This window comes from Otolemur garnettii, unplaced genomic scaffold, assembly GCF_000181295.1.
Source record: "Otolemur garnettii isolate 467f Iridium unplaced genomic scaffold, OtoGar3 scaffold00011, whole genome shotgun sequence".
NCBI classification, from domain to species: Eukaryota; Metazoa; Chordata; class Mammalia; order Primates; family Galagidae; genus Otolemur; species Otolemur garnettii.
The window spans coordinates 3,415,475-3,426,443 of NW_003852406.1; the positions used below are offsets into that span (position 1 = coordinate 3,415,475).

The window sequence follows — 10,969 nt, forward strand, 5'->3', positions numbered from 1 at the left end:
CCAGGAGTTGGAGGTTGCTGTGAGCTGTGATGCCACAGCACTCTACCCAGGGGGACAGCTTGAGGCTCTGTCTCAAAAAAAAAAAAAAAAAGTACTGGAAATGAGTTAATAATTAGCTATCAGTCCAGGGTCAGACCTTTGAGAACCTCTGCTCAAGTGTAACATGATGTCCTATATATCATGCATTCAGTCAACCAACTGAAAAGCCCTGGAGTCGTCTTGTATTTCTACTTCCTCATCTGCCCTGCTTCTCCACTGTCAAAAGCCTTGCTACTCAGGTCCTGTTGATTCTACTTTTACCTCCCCAAAACTTCCTGAATCTATTGCATTCTTTCCTTCCCCATCACGAGTACACGTACCACAGTCCAGGTCCTCATCTCTTATTTAAGTTCTTCCAGGAGCATCTTGACTATTGTCCCTTTCAGGCTCTTTCCCAAACATCTTCCAACCTAGTTGGGATCGCTTTTTAAGGCTAATCACACAATACTCACTTCCAAGTTACTACTGCACAAAAGGTAAATCCCAGAGATCTTAATATGTGATATTACGGTAGACTCTGCACAAGGCCCGCACCTCCTTAGAGTCTCATCATCACTCTTTCCTGTCCTGACATTTACCGTACATACCAATATCCTTGTACATATATCATTCCCTTCTCCCTTTCTTCTGCCTGGGAAACTCCTCATCTTTCAGTGTTCATTCTTACATGCTCACTCTTAACATGTTTGTTCTTCTGTAATGTTTCCATTCCAAATGTAGGCTGATGATTTCATTAGATATTCAGAATAGACATCAACTTTTGTTTCTAAGAAGAAACTTTCCTGATCTAAATATATGCTATTTTGAGAGTCATTGCACTGCCCCTAAATTGATGGAAAATGTGTCACATAAAACTGATTTTACTAAAAACAGAAGCATTTGGCAGGCGCTGGTGAGTGGAGACTGAGTGGCCGAAAGTATTGGACTTTAAGCCAGGGCCTCTAAAGAGAATAATCACCACACTTATGGCAGGGATTTTGTGTACAGTAGTTCAGAGACCATTAGGCAGACTACAGACTGTGACAAAAGGCGTGGAGTCTCTTATTTGTACAGATTGGATTCGTCACAAATTCACCAAGTCAAGAATTCCAGATAAAGTGTTTCAGCCTTCACCTGAAGATCATAAAAAGTATGGTCGGGATCCACAGAACTCCCATAAACTGCATGTTGTTACTAGAATAAAAAGTACAAAATGACGTCCATACTAGGAAAAAGATACAAGAAAGATGCTTGGATTAGAAAAAGCACATACCCCTCAAGTTCACAAGAATATCCCTTTCCTTTCAGTGAATACGAAACTGAGAGTGATCAAACATTTGATAAGAATCAAGCCCCTGAAGCTGCCACCAGGACTTCCCACAGAGGCAGACATGGCTAACACAGTCTCAAGAGCACTGGAGGATGAGTAATACAGTGGCACCTGAAACCTGTGGAGCAGAAAAGTTAAGTCCTGATGCCAGAACACTTCAGATTAAACAATGCAAATTGTTTAAAATGATGAGAATGTTTTCATTTTTTTGGAAACAGAGCCTCAAGCTGTCCCCCTGGGTAGAGTGCCATAGCATCACAGCTCACAGCAACCTCCAACTCCAGAGCTCAAGCGAGTCTCTTGCCTCAGCCTCCCAAGTAGCTGGGACCACAGGCGCCCGCCACAACACATCTGGCTTTTTTTTTTGGTTGCAGCCATCATTGCTGTTTGGTGGGTCTGGGCTGGATTTGAACCTGCCACCCTAGGTGTATGTGGCTGCCGCCTTAGCCACTTGAGCCACAGGTGCCGAGCCAAGAATGTTTTCATTAAAATAGATTTTAAATACCCCCACCAAAAATAAATAAAAATAAAATAAATAACTGTTTTTACTAAAAACAAACAAAAAACTGTTTTTACTACTCATGTCCTTTTCATACTTTTAAATCTGCCCATAACAAAGGATTTGAATGGATATTCCTTCAAATGAAATATATGAATGGATAATATCACATGAAAAGATGGCCACTACCATTAGTCATTAGGTAAATGCAAGTCAAAACCTCAATGAGATACCACTTAACTCCCTTTAGGCTGGTTATTAAGAAACAACAATAAAATGGAAAATCCTGTTTATAACATGCCCAACAGGAAACTGGGATCATTGTGATGAGGGGCACAGAACTTGTGGCCTCTCTATCAACAAATTCCCTACATGTGAAGAAGAAAAAAACGATAAAATGTATGTGGTGGATGCATGGGTGATTACTGTATAATTCTTTCAACTGTACTGTATGTTTTAAAAATTGCCTAATACATCCTTCTTAGTAAAGCATCACAAGAATGGAGAAGAATCCAATGTACTCAATCCTAATATGAAGCCAGTAGACGATCTAATACATAAAAGAAAAAGTCAAATCAATTTGGGTGGGGGGGCAGTGGAAAGAGGTAGAGGGGAGAAAGGAGGGAGATGGGAAGCTTATGGTGTATGGCACAACTCTTGGGGGCAGGACACAGTTATAAGAGGGGCTTTATCTAACAAATGCAATCAGTGTAACCTAATTCTTTGTACCCTCAATGAACCTGATACAATAAAAAGAAATTGCCTAATAAAATATTGAAAAAATAAATAAAACAAAAAAAAAATAAAATGGAAAATAACAAGTGTTGGTGAAGATGCAGAGAAACTGGAACTCTTGTACATTGCCAGTGGGAATGTAACATGTTATTGCTACTGTGGAAAAATCCTCAACACAGAATTACCATATGTCTCATCCCTTCTACACCTAAACAGATACTTAAGAGGAATTGGAAGCAGGACTCAGATACTTTTACACCAATGATCATTGCAGCATTATTCCCATCAGCCAGAAGGTGGAAAACCCAAATGTCCATTTCGGATTGCATGTGAAAACCCCACACTATACCCCAGAAGTGCATTAATGTACATAGTTACCATTCAATAAAAAAAAAAAAAAAGACAAAAAAACCCCAAATGTTCACTAGCAAATAAGCAGAGAAACAAAATGTGATATATACGTACAATGGAATATTATTCAACCTTAAAAAGAACAGGAGTTCTGGTATGTGGTACAACACAGATGAACCTTGAAAACATTAACACATGCACCGAGGGTGATGGGTTCAAACCCCACCCGGGCCAGCTAAACAACAACAATGACAACTGAAACAAAAAAAAAAGAAAAGAAAAGAAAAGAAAATATAAACATCATGCTGAGTGAAATCAGCCAGACAACAAGGATGAAGACCATATGATACCTCTTATATCAAGTACCTAGAATAGGCAAATTTATAGACAGAAGTAGATTAGAGGTTGCTGGGGACTGGGAGAAGGAATGTGGAGTTCTTAGTGTTGCAGAGTTTCTATTTGGGTGATGAAAAAGTTTTGGAAATAGTGATGATTATTACACAACATTGTGAATAATTCATGCCAATGGATTTTATACCTATATTTACTAAGATGGCAAATTTTATGTTGCACATAAAATTTGTTTTTATCACAATTTAAAAACACTAATAATGTAATACGCCAAATACTATTGAACCGTACGTGTTAAATGAGTGTGAATTATATCTCAATAAAGCTGTTCAAAAGGCTCAGCGCCTGTGGCTCAAGTGGCTAAGGCACCAGCCACATACACCTAAGGTGGTGGGTTCGAATCCAGCCTGCCAAACAACAATGAAGGCTGCAACCAAAAAATAGCCGGGCATTGTGGTGGGTGCCTGTGGTCCCAGCTACTTGGGAGGCGGAGGCAGGAGACTAGCTTGAGCCCAGGAGTTGGAGGTTGCTGTGAGCTGTGATGCCACAGCACTCTACCCAGGTGGATAGCTTGAGGCTCTGTCTCAAAAAAAAAAAAGCTGTTCAAAAATATCTGCCCACAAATATCAAAATCCTTACCTTTTTAAGTGAAAAACAATTATTTTTGGTGCTTTGGAAATACTGGCCCTCACAGCTGTTTCTTGGTTGGTTTCACAAAAGGCACAACGAATTTGGTTGTTCCAAGTCAGTGTGTCTTGTTGAAAAAAACATTGCAGACAGTCCTGTTGAGGAAAAAAAAAAAGCATTTGGTGACCAAACTGGATCCTTGGTGCTTTTCTCCAAATTAACAAGTCCAGGAGATGCCAGCATTACCAGGCACAGCCCGGAGAGCTATGACATCTACCTAGCAGAAGAGGTGCTTCTTTTTCACTTAGTTACCAAAATGCATCTGAGAGCCTACTTCACTTATAATTTAGGAATCAATGTTTTAACATTTCTGGTTTATTATTTCAGAATAATATTGACTTTGCAATTTTCACTAATGAAGTCAGGCTGCTGTTTTATACTATTTGTCTCATCACTGAAGCAATCTGGTAACTGAAAAAATGACCATATCTCAGGGGATGGGGGGGACGGCACATAAAGACAGCAGAATAGAAATAAATTAGACCTGGTTTTGCAAACCATTAACCTAAAGAGGAAGACAAGGCTTCCTTTCAGTAGACTGGCCAGCACTGCCCTTAGAGAGTGTTTGGAATTCCTTTCCTAGCAATTTTTAGCCGTTTGATCTGGGAACAAAGACTAGCGGCAAATAGGGAGTAAGGGTCTGTTATCCTGTTCTGGTGTGTCAGAACTTTAAGCAATAGATGTGCTTTCATAATTTAGGAAGAAAAATATCAATCTGTATAATTCTGCGAGAAGACTTCCTGCTGCCTACCATCTTCCCCTTCTTACAGATTCACATTTGGCATTGTGGTACGGAAAATTAGGGAGGTCAACGAAGGCACTGGATTCTACTCTCTTCTCAGAACATCTCACAGCTTTAATCTGAAATATCAGAGCTTAAGTCCAAGAGTCAGATTCTTTTATATCAAGTTCCCAGTCTGAGCCTACCGACCTCTGTGGTGAGGAAGAGTCAAAGTTTTTTGCAAGAAATCATAAATTCCTTATATGCACCAAGTCATCTCAATAGACTGAATAAACTCCACTTGTTTTTTTACAATGAGGCTTTGTTGTGGAGTTGTATTTAGAAATACAACTGAATTCACAGACACTTTTGGGCAGTACATCTGTCACTTTTTAAAAAAATTATGCGGGCCAGGGGTGGTGGCTCATACCCATAATCTTAGCACTCTAGAAGGCTAAGGCAGGTGCATTGGCTTGAGCTCAGGAGTTGGAGACTAGCCTGAGCAAGAGTAAAACCCCGTCTCTAATAAAAATAGAAAATGTAGCTAAGGGTTATGGCAGATGCCGGTAATCCCAGCCACTCAGGAGACTGAGGCTAGAGGATTACTCAAGCCCAGAGTTTGAGGTTGCTGTGAGCTAGGATGCCATGGCATTCTACCCAGGGTGACAGAATGAGACTCTGTCTAAAGAAAAAAAAAAAAGACGTCATTATGGACTTCTTTTCTTCTTTTTTTTAAGTTATAAAGCAGTTTAGTTTTCCTACTACCAAACTATAGAAACAACCCTGAGAACATCTGGGGTTGGGAGCAGAGCAGATGAAACATCCAGGCATAGAGAGCCCTACCTGAAGGGAGCACTCGTACTCGCACGGAATGGGGAGCGAGAGGACAGTGAAGACTTCGTTTCTGTAGGTGCAGTTCTCACACTTTAAACACACGATGCTGTAATTGAGCTGCCCTTCAAACAGCCGGGTGATGATGGACGTCTCGTTGGCAATCACCTTCCTGCAGCATCTCTGAATAGATCTTTTCTCATATGATCTTCTTCGGTGGTACTGAGTCAAGGAATAAATCCCCCCAAGTCAACTATTGGTTATCAGAAAATACATTTTTCTTAACTGTTGGGGAATCAGTGAGGGTACAAAGAACCAGGTTACACTGCTTGCATTTGTTAGGTAAAGTCCCTCTAGAAAATATGTATTTTAATAGAATGACTGGATTTTGTCACATCAGAATGATACATTACTACCAGAAATCACTCAGGTTTGGATTCAGACAATAAATAGACTAATATCTACTTAAGAGTATATATCACTTGTGATTTCTCATAATTCAGACATTCCCCTTTTCTCAGTGAAGCTGAGGAATGTCGTTCACAGCCCTGTAACCTGACAGCCTCTGACACATGATACAGGGTCCTGGAGCTAGCTTGTCCTGGGAAGAGGGTAAGCTGTTGAGTCAGCTTTAGGTCACGCAAGCAGAAACAGAGGTAAGATAAAGGAATCCATCTTTCCTCCCTCTAGTCTCTTCAGGTTACATCCCCTACCCCTTTCTTCTTCAGTTTATAGAAAATACTTTTTTTTTTTTTTTTTTTTGAGACAGAGCCTCAAGCTGTCCTCCTGGGTAGAGTGCTGTGACATCACAGCTCACAGCAACCTCCAACTCCTGGTCTCAAGCAAGTCTCCTGCCTCTGCCTCTCAAGTAGCTGGGACCAGAGGTGCCCACCACAACGCCCGGCTATTTTTTTTTTTTGGTTGCAGCCATCATTGTTTGGCAAGCCCGGGCTAGATTCAAACCTGCCACCTTAGGTGTATGTGGCCGGCACCTTAGCCACTTGAGCCACAGGTGCCAAGCCAGAAAATACTTTTTTAAAAGAGCAAATTTTGGCTCGGCACCTCTAACTCAGCAGCTAGGGCACCAGCCACATACACCAGAGCTGGCAGGTTCAAATCCAGCCTGGGCCTGCCAAACAATGACAACTACAACCAAAAATCAGCTGGGCGTTGTGGCGGGCACCTGTAGTCCCAACTACTTGGGAGGCTGAGGCAAGAGAATCGCTTAAGCCCAATAGTTTGAGGTTTGCTGTGAGCTGTGACACGTCTATCCAGGGCAACAGCTTGAGATTGTCTCAGAAAACAACAACAACAAAACAAATCTGAGTAAACAAACAAAGAGAGCAGATCTTAAATTCCTAAGGCGGCCCAGTTTAACTAGCCTTGTAAGCTGGTTTGAATCCAGCTCATACTTAGGAACAGCATTCCCGGAGCACACCCTGAATTTTCATTGATTTTAGAGTCCCAGGAGAATAAACATTTTGAACATGCCTTAGCTCCACAGCCAGCTTTAACCTGGAGTTGTGCTTACCATTCCACTTTGCATGCTTCTTTCATCACACTCTTCGTTGCCAAGATCTTCCCCCCTTGATGATAATTTAATGCCCTCAATTCCTAGTTTGTTCTGGGGAACCAGAATGCTATTTATTTCAGATTGGCCGCAGCCAAGGACGTCAGTGATTTTTACTGACCACCCTCCTATCCCCTGGCTAAAAAAGTACTGCTGTGAACATCTTGTTATGAAAAATGAAAATGAAATGAAGACTGCAAATGATTAACGGCTCCAGATCGTGATTTTTACACTAACCATTTCCAGGATACTAGGTATGCAATGGGGTAACATTAGCACAGGGATATTTGCATAAAGTCAAGGACGTATTTTCAGGGAATATGAGTCTCAGACCAAGGCTAACAGCAGTGAGTTTTGTAAATAAATCTCTAGAATAACTGGCAATTTTTTGTTTAATCAAATGTATGGCCTAATCCCTTGAAGAACTCAGGTTAAGAATCTCTGATATGAAGATGAAACTTTGCAGTGTATAGGTCTGCCCTGAATCTGATATCAAGCTCATTCATAGATTTGTAGGTGCTAAGAAAATTTAAGTTAGCGGGGCGTGGTGGCTCATGCCTGTAATTCTAGCACTCTGGGAGGCTTAGGCAGGCAGATTGCTTGAGCTCAGGACCAGCCTGAGCAACAGCGAGACCCCCGTCTCTACTAAAAAGTAGAAAAACTGAGGCAAGATCTCTTGAGCCCAGGAGTTTGAGGTTGCTGTGAGCTATAATGACTCTGTGGCACTCAACCCTGAGTGACAGAGTGAGACTGTCTCAAAAAGAAAGAAAATTTAAGTTGTAAATTTCTATATGTTATCTCTTATAAGGAATAGTTTTTATTAAAAAATGTATTTTCCACTTTTAAAAAGTAGTCCATGAAGGACGGCACTTGTGGTTTAAGGAGTAGGGTGCTGGCCCCATATACCAAGGGTGGTGGGTTCAAGCCTAGCTCTGGCCAAAACTGTAAAAAAAAAAAAAAAAGTAGTCCATGCAGATTTTATTCATAAAGGAACCTAGATCATTGGTTCCCACAGTGGACTGACTACTGGAAGTGCCAAGTGACGTTTCTGAGAGGAAGCCCCCAGACCTTCTGTAACAATTCACTAACACGAGAGCAAGTGCCTTAGAATCTGTTGTAAAATCTTCCCAGGTGACTCTGATGATAATTGTGTTTGGTAAATACAGTTATATATTCAAATAGTAATTTGAATGCGCTCATACCCCCAGCACCTAGCACAGTACCTGGCGGAAAGTAGGCTACATTGACCGAATGAAAAAAAAAAAAGAATGAGAAATAGAAGTTGTTGATAAAGCTGCAGAACTATCTGATTTTTTTTTTTTATTAAATCATAGCTGTGTACATTAATTCTGTCCTGGGGTACAGTGTACTGCTTTTATATACAATTTGAAATATTTTCATCAAACTGGTTAACAGACTTCATGTCATTTTCTTAAGTTATTGTGTTAAGACATTTATATTCTACACTTAGAAAGATTCACATGTACCCTTATAAGATGAACCAAGACGTGATTTGAACTATCTGGTTTTAAGGTGAATTCTACTCACCTTTTTCAGAGCCTCATGAAGTTCATTTAGGACATAAATCAAGAATTCCTGAGCGTCTTGTTGTGTCTTTTTCATAAATGCTGGGTAGAGGTTGCCAAGAGCTGACCGAAATATTTCTGGTGAGACACAGTCCGAGTCTCCAAGCCACATGTCTGTCATCAGGTAGGCGAAGGCAGTGGCAACCTCACTGCAGTCCCTTGGAGGAAGGAAGGGGCATGTTTCTGGCTGATTTAATGAAAAGAAGGCACCTAATCCCTTGAGCAGGGGGAATTGTCCACAAAGGGAGCTTCATTCATTTCTCGGTTGCCCTTCCCACTCTACTCCCCCTACATGTGTTATCTGGGGAGCTACAGCCTCTACCAACTTATTTAGTCCTTCATAGGGACTCCAGAGGGTTCCTTCCCTAACTCACTGGTGGGGACCTGGGGGTGGCGGCCAGGCTGCAGGGGCTGAAAATGACCTTACTTTTGAAGAGCAGTCATGTACTTTCCAGACAGGAAGTACTCCACCAGTGGTGAGATGCTGCAGAGACACTGTAAGATGGCATTCATGTAGCAGGTGTTGCCCAAGTTCCGCAGGCCCGTCACACCCTGGAAATGGGGCTGGCTCTCATCAGGCTCGTTAACTGGAAGGGGGTCATAGTTATCTGTGCACTCTGCGCTGTGTTGGTCCACAGAGAAAGAAAGGAAGAAAGGATTTTGAAGTCCCAAAGGATGTCCACATGACAATAAGGCCCTGCCGATCTCACAAAATAAAGAAGACTTTTTTTTTGTGGAGTCTCACTCTATCATCCTCGGTAGAGTGCCATGGCGTCACACAGCTGACAGCAACCTCCAACTCCTGGGCTTAGGCAACTCTCTTGCCTCAGCCTCCCAGTAGCTGGGACCACAGGCGCCCGCCACAATGCCCGGCTATTTATTTTATTTTTTTTTTTTGCTGCCGTTTGGCCTGGTTTGAACTTGCCACCCTTGGTATATGGGGCTGGCGCCCTACTCACTGAGCCACAGGCACCGCCGTAAGGAAGACTTTTTAAAAAGACCTCCCTCCAATACATTCCACACCAAGAACAGAGGTATTGGAACGTGGAGGTCTAAAATTAGTCCAGGGCCTGTGCCTGTGGCTCAGTGGGTAGGGCGCCGGCCCCCATATACTGAAGGTAGCAGGTTCAAACCTGGCCCCGGTCAAACTGCAACAAAAAATAGCCGGGTGTTGTGGCAGGCGCCTGTAGTCCCAGCTACTCGGAAGGCTGAGGCAAGAGAATCGCCTAAGCCCAGAAGTTGGAGGTTGCTGTGAGCTGTGACACTACAGCACTCTAAGGAGGGCGATAAAGTGAGACTGTGTCTCATAGAAAAAAAAAAATAATAAAATCAGTCCAGAACCGTCAGGAACTGCTCCTGACACCACTTGTCAGGGCCTGGGACTGGTCAGGCCTCAGGCCCAGCTTAGGCAGGTTCCAGATGCGGATGGCTAATCTGCCTGGCTCAGGAACAGTTTCTCTTAGGTGCCTGAGGGCTATCTACTTTAGCTGGAGAGAGAGAAAGAGAGAGTTTGTCTTAGAGAGAGTAAAGCAGTCTTCTTTAACAGATAGCTCTTAGTCTTTGGCAGAGCTTGGTAATCTTCAGCAGACAGACTCCATGCTGGCGGTCCTCAGGCAGGAGAGGAGACAGAGTCAGAGTAAGCATCCCGGACAGAATGCGCATGCTCCCGACTGCCTGCTCCTCCAGCCTAATAAAAGGCTGAGCTCGTGCCTCTCAGCACCACAGGTGTAGAGACTGCCAGTTCACCACTGCTCTCATCTCGCGAGCTCTCGAGCTCTCGTGCTAGTTAGAACCAAATCTCTCTCCATGCCTTTTCCCCCAAGGTGTTCCATTACAGGTATTTCTTATAACTCTCACTCCTCCTAGCCATAAGCTATACGGGCTGCTACACAGAACTCTGAACGAGTGCCTGAAGTGAAATAAGACAGATAAAATTTCTTCCTAAAACTGGTGGAAGACAACTGAAAATACTGGTTTTTCAGAGTCCTAGAATTGATTGGCAAAAAATGTAAACTTTCCCACCAAATACCAAAACTTTTCCTTTTTTGCTAGGTAATCAAATTTTATTACCAGTAGTAATAACACCAATAGATAATAGTTAATAATAATAGCTATCATGTATTGAACCTGGCACTATATTAAGAATTTTTGTTTGTTTGTTTTTTTGAGACAGAGCCTCAAGCTGTCATCCTGGGTAGAGTACCATGGCATCACAGTTCACAGCAACCTCCAACTCTCAGGCTTAAGCGATTCTCTTGCCTCTGCCTCTCAAGTAGCTGGGACTACAGAC

At 42.3% G+C, this 10,969-nt stretch overlaps 1 protein-coding gene, 1 non-coding gene and 1 pseudogene across 2 annotated transcripts in view; 2 read left to right on the plus strand and 1 right to left on the minus strand.

The window, feature by feature from the left end:
* The window catches only part of USP50 (ubiquitin specific peptidase 50), a 35,799-nt gene that overhangs the window by 20,853 nt on the left and 3,977 nt on the right, over positions 1-10,969 (minus strand). Inside the window, exons 2-5 of the mRNA XM_003784351.2 lie at positions 9,107-9,301; positions 8,642-8,837; positions 5,536-5,745; positions 3,924-4,066 (exon numbers count right to left, since the gene is read on the minus strand). Coding sequence (XP_003784399.1) covers positions 3,924-4,066; positions 5,536-5,745; positions 8,642-8,837; positions 9,107-9,301 — 744 coding nt within the window. The remainder of the gene's footprint in view (positions 1-3,923; positions 4,067-5,535; positions 5,746-8,641; positions 8,838-9,106; positions 9,302-10,969) is intronic.
* On the plus strand, positions 984-1,486 carry LOC105886450 (annotated as a pseudogene).
* On the plus strand, positions 2,100-2,223 carry LOC111723452. The gene has a single exon (XR_002771981.1). It is a non-coding gene; the product is annotated as a small nucleolar RNA SNORA11 (small nucleolar RNA).